General features: G+C 42.5%; 1 protein-coding gene across 2 annotated transcripts in view; it reads left to right on the top strand.

Annotated features, from left to right (window-relative positions):
- Positions 1-12,338, top strand: part of RPRD1B (regulation of nuclear pre-mRNA domain containing 1B) — a 159,324-nt gene that overhangs the window by 65,078 nt on the left and 81,908 nt on the right. For both annotated transcript variants that reach the window (XM_069752276.1, XM_069752277.1), the window contains exon 3: positions 3,756-3,892. In XM_069752276.1, coding sequence (XP_069608377.1) covers positions 3,756-3,892 — 137 coding nt within the window. The remainder of the gene's footprint in view (positions 1-3,755; positions 3,893-12,338) is intronic.

Below are 12,338 nucleotides of genomic sequence, written 5' to 3'. Positions count from 1 at the left end.
GGTACATAATTATATCTTTGTTCTATTTTTTTGCAATTTATGGAAAGAGTACTTTTTTAACGACTATTAATAAAGGTTATTTTTTAGGTATCCTTGTTAGTTTTAGGTTTTTTGAGTTGGTCTAGGATTCCACATATATTTGGATTAAGGTTTTTTTTCTGCATCTCTGATCAGTCTTCTCCTTGTTTGAGTTGAAAGTTTAGAGGGACGGCCGGGTCTTGGTAGATTTGCAGTGGTATGATTTTGTATCCAAATCCAGCTTTAAACTTCTCCACAACAGTATCACGGACCTGCCTGTTGTGTTCCTTGGTCTTTATGATGCTCTCTGTGCTTCAAACAGAACCCTGAGACTATCACAGAACATGTGCATTTATACGGAGACTTGATTACACACAGGTGGATTATATTTATCATCATTAGGCATTTAGGACAACATTGGATCATTCAGAGATCCACAATGAACTTCTGGAGTGAGTTTGCTGCACTGAAAGTAAAGGGGCCGAATAATATTGCACGCCCCACTTTTCAGTTTTTGAATTTCCACAAAAATGAAAAATAGCCAATACATTTCGTTCAACTTCACAATTGTGTTCCACTTGTTGATTTTTCATCAAAAATTTACATTTGGTATCTTTGTTTGAAGAATATGTGGGAAAAGGTTGAAAAGTTCCAGGGGGTCGAATACTTTCGCAAGGCACTGATAACGGCTTTAGGCTATGTTCACACTTTGCAGATTCCACTGCGGATTTTTCCGCAGCAGAATTCCAAAATCCGCAGTGAAAACCCATCGCGGTTTTTACTGCGGATTTATCGCGGTTTTTACTGCGGTTTCTTCTGCGGATTTTCATCTGCAGTTTTCTATTGGAGCAGGTGAAAATCCGCAGAAAAGAAGTGACATGCTGCGGAATGTAATCCGCAGCAATTCCGCGCGTTTTTTTCCGCAGCATGTGCACTGCGTTTTTGGTTTCCCATAGGTTTACATTGTACTGTAAACTCATGGGAAACTGCTGCAGATCCGCAGTGGTCAAATCCGCTGCGGATCCGCAGCGAAATCCGCAAAGTGTGAATATAGCCTAACTTCTCCTCTTGTCCGCACAGTCATCTCTGCACAGTACACAGAGCATGCCTATAACACTCCTATAGAAATCAATGAGACTGTGTCACTGGTGTACGGCTGCTTTCTGGGGCTGATGTTCACAGCTTAGTAAAGAAGCTTGTTTCATGGTCATTTAAAGAATATAAAATGTACTGTATATAATTTCATAAAATAAAAACAGATAAAATATTTTAGCCTTTTTTAATAATCAAAATGCAATGCATTTCCTTTTGACATGTTTGATCATTTGGGAACACACATAACCTGTGCGTAGGTTTCCCTCTAAATTGTCTCTGCAGTGTATTTTGCACCTGAATGACTGATTCTGTGGTCACTACTCCATGGTCAGGAAGACTGCGCTAGACGTATATCCATACAGTGGGGTGGAGGCTATTGGCTCTGTGATATCAGATGAGGTTTTTATGCTGGATTATGATGCAGCGATCACACACTCGGTATTGAGGAGGAAGTGTGAGATAATAGATTGCCAACAGCATTTGGCAGCAAACAACTTTCACATAAATCACTAGTTCCAGGTTTCAGCAAGCAAGGCTCATATTCAAGGCCATATATCAGCTCAGCGGGAGCTTTCATCTAAAAGCTGATTACATAAAAAAAACTTAAAAGCGTTAACACTTAAATTCTATCTGGATATTCACCTGCTTTGTGGCCTTCATGCATCTCACATTTTACTAAATCCGTTCCTGTCTTTCTATGTACCGCATACATGCATGCCTCTTCACACCTCACAGCCCGTCGTAAAGAGAGTGCATCACTGATCTATAATTCTTAATTAAAACTGCAGACTTCATTTTGTCATTGAAGATTTATTTTCCGTATACAAATCCACAGAATTCATGCGATATATCCATGCATACATTTAAAAGCCAAAGGTTTTTCACAACTTGAAGGACATCTAAAAATAGACCTGTTTGTAATATATATGGAATGTCCAGGTTACAATTTTATGCTGACAACTGATATGCTAAGTTCTTGCTACCATCAAACCAATGGGGTGCGATTTATTCTGATCATTATATTTAAATACATTATCAGTAGAATTTATATTATTACCAATTTATTTGTCCTGTCCTGGATCACACATATATACAGCAGGTCCAGTGTCCCTCCACCCCGACGCGCGTTTTGCCCCACTTCTTCAGGGGCTGCCATCTTGCCTGTGTTGCTGTGGATGGCAGTTCAAAGATTTGCTTTATGGAAGCCACATGAACATAAGAAGCTTCAGTAGAAAACAGCCTGTTTTCACTGTAGCATGCAGCTCTACTGTATGTGATTGCAGATCTAAATGTGTCACAAAATAAAATAGTTAGGCTTAGTATGATTGAGAAAAAATGCTTCTAAACCTGCTCTATGCCACTTCTACCAGTCTGGGCAGTGCCACGCTGAGTATTAGTCATGTACTTCTAGAGTTAATTGATGTCACTGCCAGCATGTGAAACTGCACCATGCAGGGAGTAAATTAAGGCAGGGTTGTCATGCTCGGAGTCTGACTAGTCCCCACTATAGTACCACCAAGATGACTATTCAGAGCCACAATACAGCAGCGATGCCCCCGTGCATTGACAGCATGCTCCGGGACATGTACTGAAGTGGCAGATCACGGAAAAGATGAGGTCAGATTAAAGGAGCAACAGGTTGCATTGTCAACATTTTCTGTATGCCGCAGCATAATGCAAGGGGAATAGGTCACCTTGCGACCTGCAAGGTACCATGATTAGCAAGTCTTAAACAATTCAGTTGGTTCTGATTATGTATTTATTCATTTTTTTTTTTTGCCCCTTGCTTGTTGAAATCCTAGTACTTTGCAGGTAAGGTTTCCAGGGTTATAGCATCTAACACCTGCAGCGTGTCCCTAGGCCCATATTCCTCAAATTGTATGGTGATTTTTTTTTTTTTAAGCCTAGAATACCAAGTGGAGCTCCGCAAATAAAATAAATGCAAAAACTTTGTTACTTTTGAGCTGGTGGCAGATGGTCCTGTCAGTGATCTTTGACCTGAGGCTTTGTATTGTATCTCTATTATCAACTTATACTTGTTGTGCTATAAAGTAACAAATCTGTTTTAGTAAATGCATGTATTCTAATTTCTGGGCTGCCTTAGATTTCTTCATTGCGCGTCCGGCTGTTATTCCTATTAGAAGTTTATGAATACATTAACAATACTTAACCAATGAGTGTTAACGTTTTAGGGTGTCCCTACTTAGCGTGACACTATCCAATCAAAGCTGACAGTGTAGGGATTCACCCTTTTGGGAAGGTGAATGGTAACGTCTCGGTTGTCAATTTACGTAGTCATAAATTTTTAGAAGGAGTAACAGCGAAACAGAACAACTCACAATTTTAAGAGATAATGCTCCAGAATGGTTATTTTATGGAAAATACAACTATATTATACAATTTTCTAGAGACTGGTACTTCAGAACCGTAAGAATTGTGCGGATTTTACCAGAGCCGAGCCAAGGTTTTAGGATAACGTATTTGTTTTTGGGGTGAGAATAACCCCTTATGTTTGCATATTTTGATCGCAGTCTGGTTACACATGCACGTTATCTCCTTCTATTTATTGTTCTTTATATTTGTAATATTTTTCTTGCTCATTTTGGACCCTGGATTTAATGCTTCGTCTTCTGTCCTTCCAGTGAAGCGGACGATGGCTGCCGGAAGCCCTTGGAGAGGCTGCTGCACATCTGGCAGGAGCGTAGCGTCTACACCGCTGACTTCGTCCAGCAGCTCAGACTGGCAATCGATGGCGATGAGAGCCCCAGGGAACCTCCAGGTACACCGCCTCTGAGGGACCCCTTGTGACATTGGTCCTCCCTGCTTTTCTTGAGGCATGGATGTGAGCGGCACTGCTTTCTAAGGAGCACATCTTATTAACCCTCCTCATATACAGGTGCCCGCATCACATTCATATTGATATCACATAGTCATTGAAGTGATTGTGTCTCTGTTGTGCTATATATATGTATGTTTGTACACACAATGGGGCAGATTTATCAAAAGTGATGTGAAAGAAAAGTGGTGTAGCTGCCCATAGCTCAGATTGCACTTCTCATTTTCAAAGGTGTTTTTGGAAATAAAAGCAGTAACTTTATCGGTTGCCTTGGGGAGGCTTTCCCCCTTTTGATTTGCACCACTTCCAATGTGTCTCCCCAATGTAAGTTTTATGTTAATCACTTATTATTGGCAACTTTATGAAGGTATCTACTGGATTGTGACCTGATGTTATCAAGTTGCTCTTGATGATAATCTATAATGGGCAGAAGCGATCTCTAGAGACTTCTTCTACAGTTTGTCAGCCTTGTCTCTAGTTGTAGGTACTGCTGAAGGGTATGCTTGGTTTTCCCAAGGCTATGCCGCTCTCACACTTCACAGGTCCAGGCTACCCATGTAGTGGGTATATTCAATCGGCCTGTTAAGTCATAGGGTGATGCTACCACCTGGTTTTGGAATTAGGGCAGTTTAGGCCACTTTGCACTTGACTATGCTCTGCAATTGATTGGGACTACTAGCCTGTCATATAGGCCCTCTCACCCTAAAGGATAAAATTTTTGTTTCTGCTTTCCCCCATTCTATATGCCCCTTTACTCGAATCTGGTATTGAAAAAAAGCTATTGGTAACTAATTACCGATGGACAAATTGATTTGCAGGCCTCTGGTCCATTGGCCATGCCTCCTCTCATTAGACGCCGCATTCACATGACACAACAGTGTCACGTCAACCATGGGAACAGCAGCTGGAATAATGGCTCTGTGGGAGACGAGTATACATTGTTTTTATTTGCTCTGGGGCATTAACTTGATTAAGCAGGGGTTGTCCCATAGTGGACCACCCCTTAAAGCATTTGCATATGAATTAAAACCGCAATCTTTTTCAGTCAGGGAGCAACAAGTTGCATCAGTAAAGGTGGGGATGATACTATCTTTCAGAGACCAACATGACCGTATAAACATGAAGGTTGGATCGTTCTACCACATAGTTTTGAATGATGTTTTTCACAGGAGACTGAACTTACACCATTTTATTGTGGATTTGGTAGTAACATAAAGATTGTTACATCAGGCGTTGCATAAGTTTTCCTTATCTTTGGTGTTTTATACTTGGGAGGAAATTTCTTGGCAGCCATCTATTGTTAGACATGCCTACCCATAAATGATAGTGAGAAGAGTATCCTTCTGTTGACGTCCCTCACATTATTGTCCTCGAAGACAGACTTCTTGCTCATATGGTATGTATGCATTTATGGGAATAGGGATACTCCCATATGGGAACCTTGTGACCAGCGAGAAGTTCTGCGACTTGTGAAGTAATCATATTCTTGTAAGTCCATGTGCCTGACCTCCAATAATAAGGCTGGAGGGTGCTTGTTTATGTCTCCAATATTCCCTCAGATGTTCAATCTGGACATCTGCAGTGGGAAACTGATATAGAATATACAAGCCAATTGGGGGGACCACCATGCACGGTCCGCTTCTGCCATTTTAGCCTGAACACCAAGCTTTGGGAGATGACTGAAGTATGGTCGCATACCGCCAGTTGGGATGAAAGCTTTTTGGCACTTGGGTTGGCAGGCGTTCTGGCATCATGGTGTCCAGCAGTTAAATAGTTTTCAATGGTTATTGATTCCCATGATTACTGTTTTTAGCAGATGAGCAGATGTACTGGCGTTTTTCAGATGGCACATGTCGTGATATATGGCCATTTGCCCGGCATCCTTTTTCTGTGTAGTCTATATAAATATCTCAGACTATATGTGCTCATGTAGCTCACACAGATGGCTGGCTTGTTTGAAGCACCCCACAGTTTGTTGCGTTGTCAAAGTAGGTCATCCACCAGGCATCTGTACCTCTTGTGAAACTGCCAAAAATAATTTGGGCTTTTTGAAGCTTGTGTGTAAAGAGTCGCCAACAGAACCGCTGATCAGCCAGGAGTAGCGTGTGATATGGTTACCCTAAGTCTACTTGTCGGCATGCAGCGTTCCTGGAAGTCACGGCATGCAAGCATTTCTGCGCGGGTAGATGAGGGTTTAGAGGGGTGGCTTTTGGTAAATTCATTCTGTTTTGTCGTTCTGTTTCTTCGCTGTCTCCGTGCACTCTGGAGAGAGGCTTGTCAGGAGACTGTGCTCATTTTAGAGTGAATTCATATCCTTCAGATGCCCTAATGTTGATGAGTTTGCCCTAGTAACATGGGTCATTCAGTTGTATTGTTTGCTTCAATGTCTAGATATAATTGTGAGCAGAGTCGCCAATTATAGAGGGACTTCTACATTAACGCTTAATCAGATCCTCCATACAGGAACAGCGCTTGTCTCACATGCAATCTTAATGAACTCTATGTGAATAAACGATCTGTAAAATGACCGCTTGTCCCTTATAGTTCGCATTACTGTTGGCAGCACATCCCTGTATGCAAGCCTTTTCTTATTTAATTGCAAATATTTTTTACAAAGGTCAACAATTGGGAATAGGCATTCATACTAACATTATTTCTGCCATCATCAGTACATGTAAAAGTGTTTTTTACCATGTGTTTATTATGTAGTCTGCCTTTTCATAACTGGCATTCATATTATAGGATAACTGGCTGCGCCTAATGATCGCCTGTGTATCATGTGTAATGGGGAGTCCCAACATTGTCCTGATGGCAGCACAGGGTAAAAAGGATTGAGCATATTTGCGTTCAATATGCCCACTAATTTGTTTGCATAACACACACTGCAGCTAGATATCTCTCCCTATTTAAAACACTTTTTTTGAATTTGAATGAATAATTATTAGCTCATTTGTTGGGCATCTGAACACTGATAGCCACGACCGAAGTGCCAACTTATGTTTCTACAGTGTGTCCGGAAAGTCATGGTGCACTTTTGACCAGTCACTGGAAAGCAACAAAAAACAATAGAAATGTGAAATCTGCTCCAAATAAAAGAAAAACTCTCCCAGTTTCATACCTATTCAGTACAGTTCGATGTGGGCTCCATTTGTTGCCCTACACACATCCAAACGATAGTGAAGTTCTTGCCACACACGGGTAAGGCCGTCTGGTGTAACAGAGTGAATAACGTCTGTTTTAAGTGATTAATGTCATTGATACGTTCAGTGTACACATGTTGCTTCACATAACCTCAAAAGTAAAGGTCTAAGGGCGTCAGATCCAGAGATTGTGGTGGCCATGGCTTGACAGAATCTCTGCCTATCCACCGCCGGGGAAATGTTCTATCCAGAAACTCGCCAACAATGGTGGTGTAGTGTGGAGGAGCGCCATCCTGTTGAAAGATGACACCTTCTGGAAATTGTGGCACTGCATACAATTCCAACATCTCATGATACGTGTTTGCCATCACAGACCGCTCCGCGAATAAAATGGGTCTATCACCTTATCAAGCATCAGGCCACACCACACGTTCACTTTAGGGGTGTTACTTTCATACTCAACGTAGGCATGAGGATGTTCAGCAGCCCATATTCGGACGTTATGGTGATGAACATGTCCACAGATATGGAAGGTCGCCTCATCGCTAAACACAATCTTCTGCAAAAATCTTGCATCATTGTCGATCTCATGAAGCATATCTGTAGCAAACACGCATCATTTGGGTCTATCCGCCGGTTTGATAGCGTGCAACAGCCGCAATTTGTACCCCGGAAAACAGAGACATTTCTTTAACACCTTATGAACTGTAGTCTTGCTTGGGTGTAATTGTCGAGCACACGCACGCACAGAGTTTTAGGGCTCCTTAGGTAGCTATCCCATATAGCCTCTACAGGTGCCAAAATGTAAACTGTAAATAGATCCTGTGACTGGTCAAAAGTGCACCATGACTTTATGGGCATACTGTATTTAATTTTTTTATTGAGGTGGTTAAGAAGTGGCATGCAAGGTTTTTTCCATGACAAAGAGCCTTAATTTGGAAATACTCTCTTCAGAGAGGAAATGGATGAGAACTCTAGTGCCACTTACTGGCTGTAGGAATCCTAAAAGTCAGTATCAACCTAATAGCGTGCAGTGCCACATCACTTTGGAGAAGAAGGCAAACCAGACATTCCATTTACAGATACATGCTTTGGAGTGTTACCAAATCAGACCTCCTGCTTTGCACTGATGAGGGGCAAAGTGGGATGTTTCTGAGGGGGAGCTTAAGACTAAAGTTTCTTCTTGTACAGAGTGCCAAGATAATATGAAGAGACTTATAGGCCTTGCAATGCTCCACTGAGAAATTAAATATAGAAATATCCTTTTCAGCGAAGCAGCGAACTAGAAGTTATCCAAATCATACCTCCTACTTTGCACTGATGAGGTACAAACACCCCAGTACTTGTGTCTGGTTTTGCTTTTTATGTTAAGTCATGTGGCAAGGCTCATTAAAGGGCCAATATTTACTTTTACGATTGCGATATCCAGTAGGTGACACTAGAGTTTTAATCTTCTTCCTCTCTGAAGAGAATATTTGTGTCCTGGTTAGGACATGGTTTATGTCCTGTTTTCTCTCAGGGTTAATTTTGCTGGCCTCCCTTTCGATCTGATAGGGGTATTTGTACTCACTTCAGACTAGGATTCCCTGTCAGCTATACTCTCGTTCTAGTCTGTGTGCCTGACCTCTGGAGTGTGTGCCCGGTTTGCAATGGCTTTCCTTGCTCTCCGTGCATTACTCTGTTTGTTCTTCCGGATTTCTGATCTCTAGCTTCTCATCGGACAATCCCGTCTCTCCCTTTGGTACCTCGTGATCTCCTGGTTCAGATCTTGGCTTGTTTGACTACTCTCCTTTGTAGATCGTCTCCTCTGCACCCCGGCGTCTGACTCAGCCCCCGACCACCTCCCACTCTGTCACATGGTTCAGGTCCTGGTTGTTACCTGGTTAGTAACCCGGCGCATTGCTCAGCTCCCTTGCTGTTGTGTGCAGCGTTTCCCATGGCAGTATTACCCGGGAGCCGTGGCAATTTGCTAATTTAATTTCCCAGAGGAGCATGACATGGCCTATGTCTCTTAACTCCGGTTTGGCATTCTCCACACGGAGAAATGTTTACTTTTATAACCAAAGATTCTTAATAGCATGTTGTATTTTATAGTACCAGGAAGAATAAAATAAAACGTGGAGTACCCATGTGTTGAACATTGCTGTGTAATGGGTTAACAAACAAACACTTGCCTCTATCCAAGGCGCTGAGGATTTCCATATTGTAGCAGCAGAAAAACTGTCTAATACCATTTGTCAGAGATTAGTGAAGAAGGTTGCTCACCTCAATTAATTACAGTCCATTGTGTGCCTTCTCACTTTCCAACTTCCTGATCATCTCTCAGAAGTCAGCCACCTCCTCCAGAAGGCGACCCATTTATTGGCATTGTTCCTGTGCATATCGAGGCTGACATTATAAACCGTTCTCTATGCATAGACTATTTGTAATCCTGGCATTGTGTCTTCCCTCCGTCCATGACATGCCGATTTCGGGCGCATGAATAAAATCACTGAAGGAATAAGAGGTCCCACCGCCGCTGAGTTATGGTCGCCTCCAGGGGAGTAAGGAGGGAAGTATTACAAATGTGATCCTGTTATTGTGCTTTTTGATGCAAAATGAAGGATATTGAGGCAAGCATAGCCTAAAACGTATGGGTGCCATGAGAGAGAGCAACAAAACTAGAACAGTAGCTGTGGCCGCATTAATAAAAATGGAAATCTCTGTGGTTGTAGAAGTCACACACTCCTACGAATTCATAAAAAATGAATGATGTGTCATTCCAATATGAATCTGGGAATCCAAGTTGTAAGGTTGAAAGAAAACACAATTCTCTCAACCCTGGACCATGGTCCTGGTTAGTAGTCTCTGGCCGTGGTCTGGAGTGGGGCAATTTTTCTTACTTTCTCTAATCTCAGGCTCAACTTGTCATTAGTCGCGCTGGCAGCCATTATTTGTGCTGGGGCTACAAGATTTTCTGGGTACAACTCTCCCAGCAGGTCCCTGTCTCTCCTCTCACAAAATCGATAGGGTAGGTGGGGAACTGCAGGAGAGCGCAAGCCACCGTCTTCCTGGTAACCGGGCCTTTCGCAACCTTCCTCCATGCCTGTGTTGTTACTTAACATCTTGAGCATTTTGTTTTCAACGCTACTTGCTGCACAAACTCATTTTGCAGAGCTGTCGTAAAAACGCTGCCAAAATATAGCCCATCGGTGACTACTGTAGGAAGGCATACTGGTGGTCAATGAGAGGTCTACAGCCGATCTGTGTAATATACTGAATGTAATGAGATTTTCAGATTAAAAAATAGACTCTGTATTGAAAGTTCAAAGTTTATGGGCAACAAAATTCTTTGCTTTTTGATGTCCAGCCTTTAGACAATGACCATTGCAGTGGCTGCTGTTCAAATATCCAAGTTGTCAAGACCTAAGGTTCTAATGGTGGGAAATAAAAAAGGAAAGGAATATGGAGTGCTTCTTTAAGACCTGCATTTGCACTGCAATACTGGATTGTTCTGTGTTATGACCCACACAGAAGTATTCCACCTCCCCTTAGTATCTTTCTTACATGAACACATTGCTGGTGGTGTGGGGGAGCTGTCTGACCAGTAATGTCTCCTGTATCTGAATGTCCTAGCCTGGAATGCGCTATCATGACTAAATTTAGCAGCTAGTTACTGCCCCCGCTCACACCCCTGCACAGCCGTGGGCTACGAGTTACGAGTAACAGCTGTTTGGACAACTGGTCCGACTTGAGCAACGTCCTGTAACCTCCATGTTCTCCGGTCACCACTTAAAGAAAAAATTAAATTATACATGTTTGGTATCTGCCGAATCATACTGACCTGTCGAATCATATTGCCAGGTCAGTTTTTCCATTTTGTAAACATGATAAATGGAAAACCCCCAAATATTGGTGTATATTGCACCTTTTTTGCAATTGCACCGCACTTGAACATTTTTTTTCCCATTTTTTTTTTCCCCCCATTTTTTCGTTCGAAAGTGCAACTCGTCCCACAATAACCAAGCCCTCATAGGGCTTTATTGATGGAAAACTAAAAAAAGTTGTGGCTCTTGGAGGAAGGGGAGGAATAAATGAAAAATGGTAAAACGTCTGGGGGTGAAGGGGGTTAAAAGGGCTACAGCACTTTGCCTTCATTTTTCACTTTGCCACTGAAGAGCATGGGACAAGCTGCAGCACCAGTCCCTAACGCCCATAATGGCTTGCTGCTGCGCCTGTGAAGGGAACGCTGTTTCCACTTCTGTTACCCATAGTAGTTTCAAGTTGCCTTGGCAAAGTTAAAAGCACCACTTCAGCGTTTGTTTTTTTTAAATTTATCACTGGAGTGGTGTCACTAGACTAAGTTCCCTGCCTTTTGTACAATATTTACCAGCCACCGCCTTCATCTTTACTCGGCACTGCGCCGGTCCATCTCCAGTAGTTTGTGACCTGCCGGATCACTCCAGTGTTTGCTGGGTAATCTCGAAGTCACTACTCAAGTTAGAGAACGAGGCTTACATTTAGAGCTTGTGTCCATTAACTCTGACTTTCAATCAGTCAGAAGTTGTGGTCACAAGATGACCGCACTGGCCGCAGCGGCGTCGGGAAGAGCTGAAGACGACTGTGACTGGTAAGTATAAGTGGCACCACTTCAGCACTGGGAAAAAAACACCTACTGGAGTGGTGCTCTCAAGGTTGCGTGTGTTTTCTTTTTCTCTTTTTAGTCAGTGATTACAATTCTATCAGTCTATTCAGGGTGCGACCTCAGGCTTTGGGCCTATGTCTTCAATCAACCATATCTTAACTTAGAAGTAAGGAATATTAATTTTACTTGGTGTAAATGCCCCTTTTCTCCTAACTCTGTGTTTTTTAGTTCCTAAGATATGACCCCCTCTTCCCTGTGTATACGTTTTGTTCAGGAAGAATCCGACGGCAGTATAAATCAGGCAAGGAGCTCAGCGCAATGCTTCAACTTGTCGGTGGCTCTCCGGACCTGACAGCTTCGTGTCACGCTCTGGTAGGGAGAGCTTCCGGCCAGTCCGTGCATTGTGTTGCGATCCTCGTCCGAGTTATACAGCCGTCTGACTCTTCCCTTATACAGACGTGTTGAAGACCACACCTACTTGTTAATATAAACTAGATTTAGATACAGGGAAAGGGGGGTCATATCTTAGGAATGGAGAAGCTGAGAAATGAAAGAAATACTATGCCAGATTCATAGGTAATAGGAAAAAAAAGCTTCATATTTGGGGCAATGACGGGGTCTGTTC

This window comes from Ranitomeya imitator, chromosome 2 (genome assembly GCF_032444005.1).
Source record: "Ranitomeya imitator isolate aRanImi1 chromosome 2, aRanImi1.pri, whole genome shotgun sequence".
Classification (NCBI taxonomy): Eukaryota; Metazoa; Chordata; class Amphibia; order Anura; family Dendrobatidae; genus Ranitomeya; species Ranitomeya imitator.
This window is presented reverse-complemented; position numbering and strand designations above follow the sequence as displayed.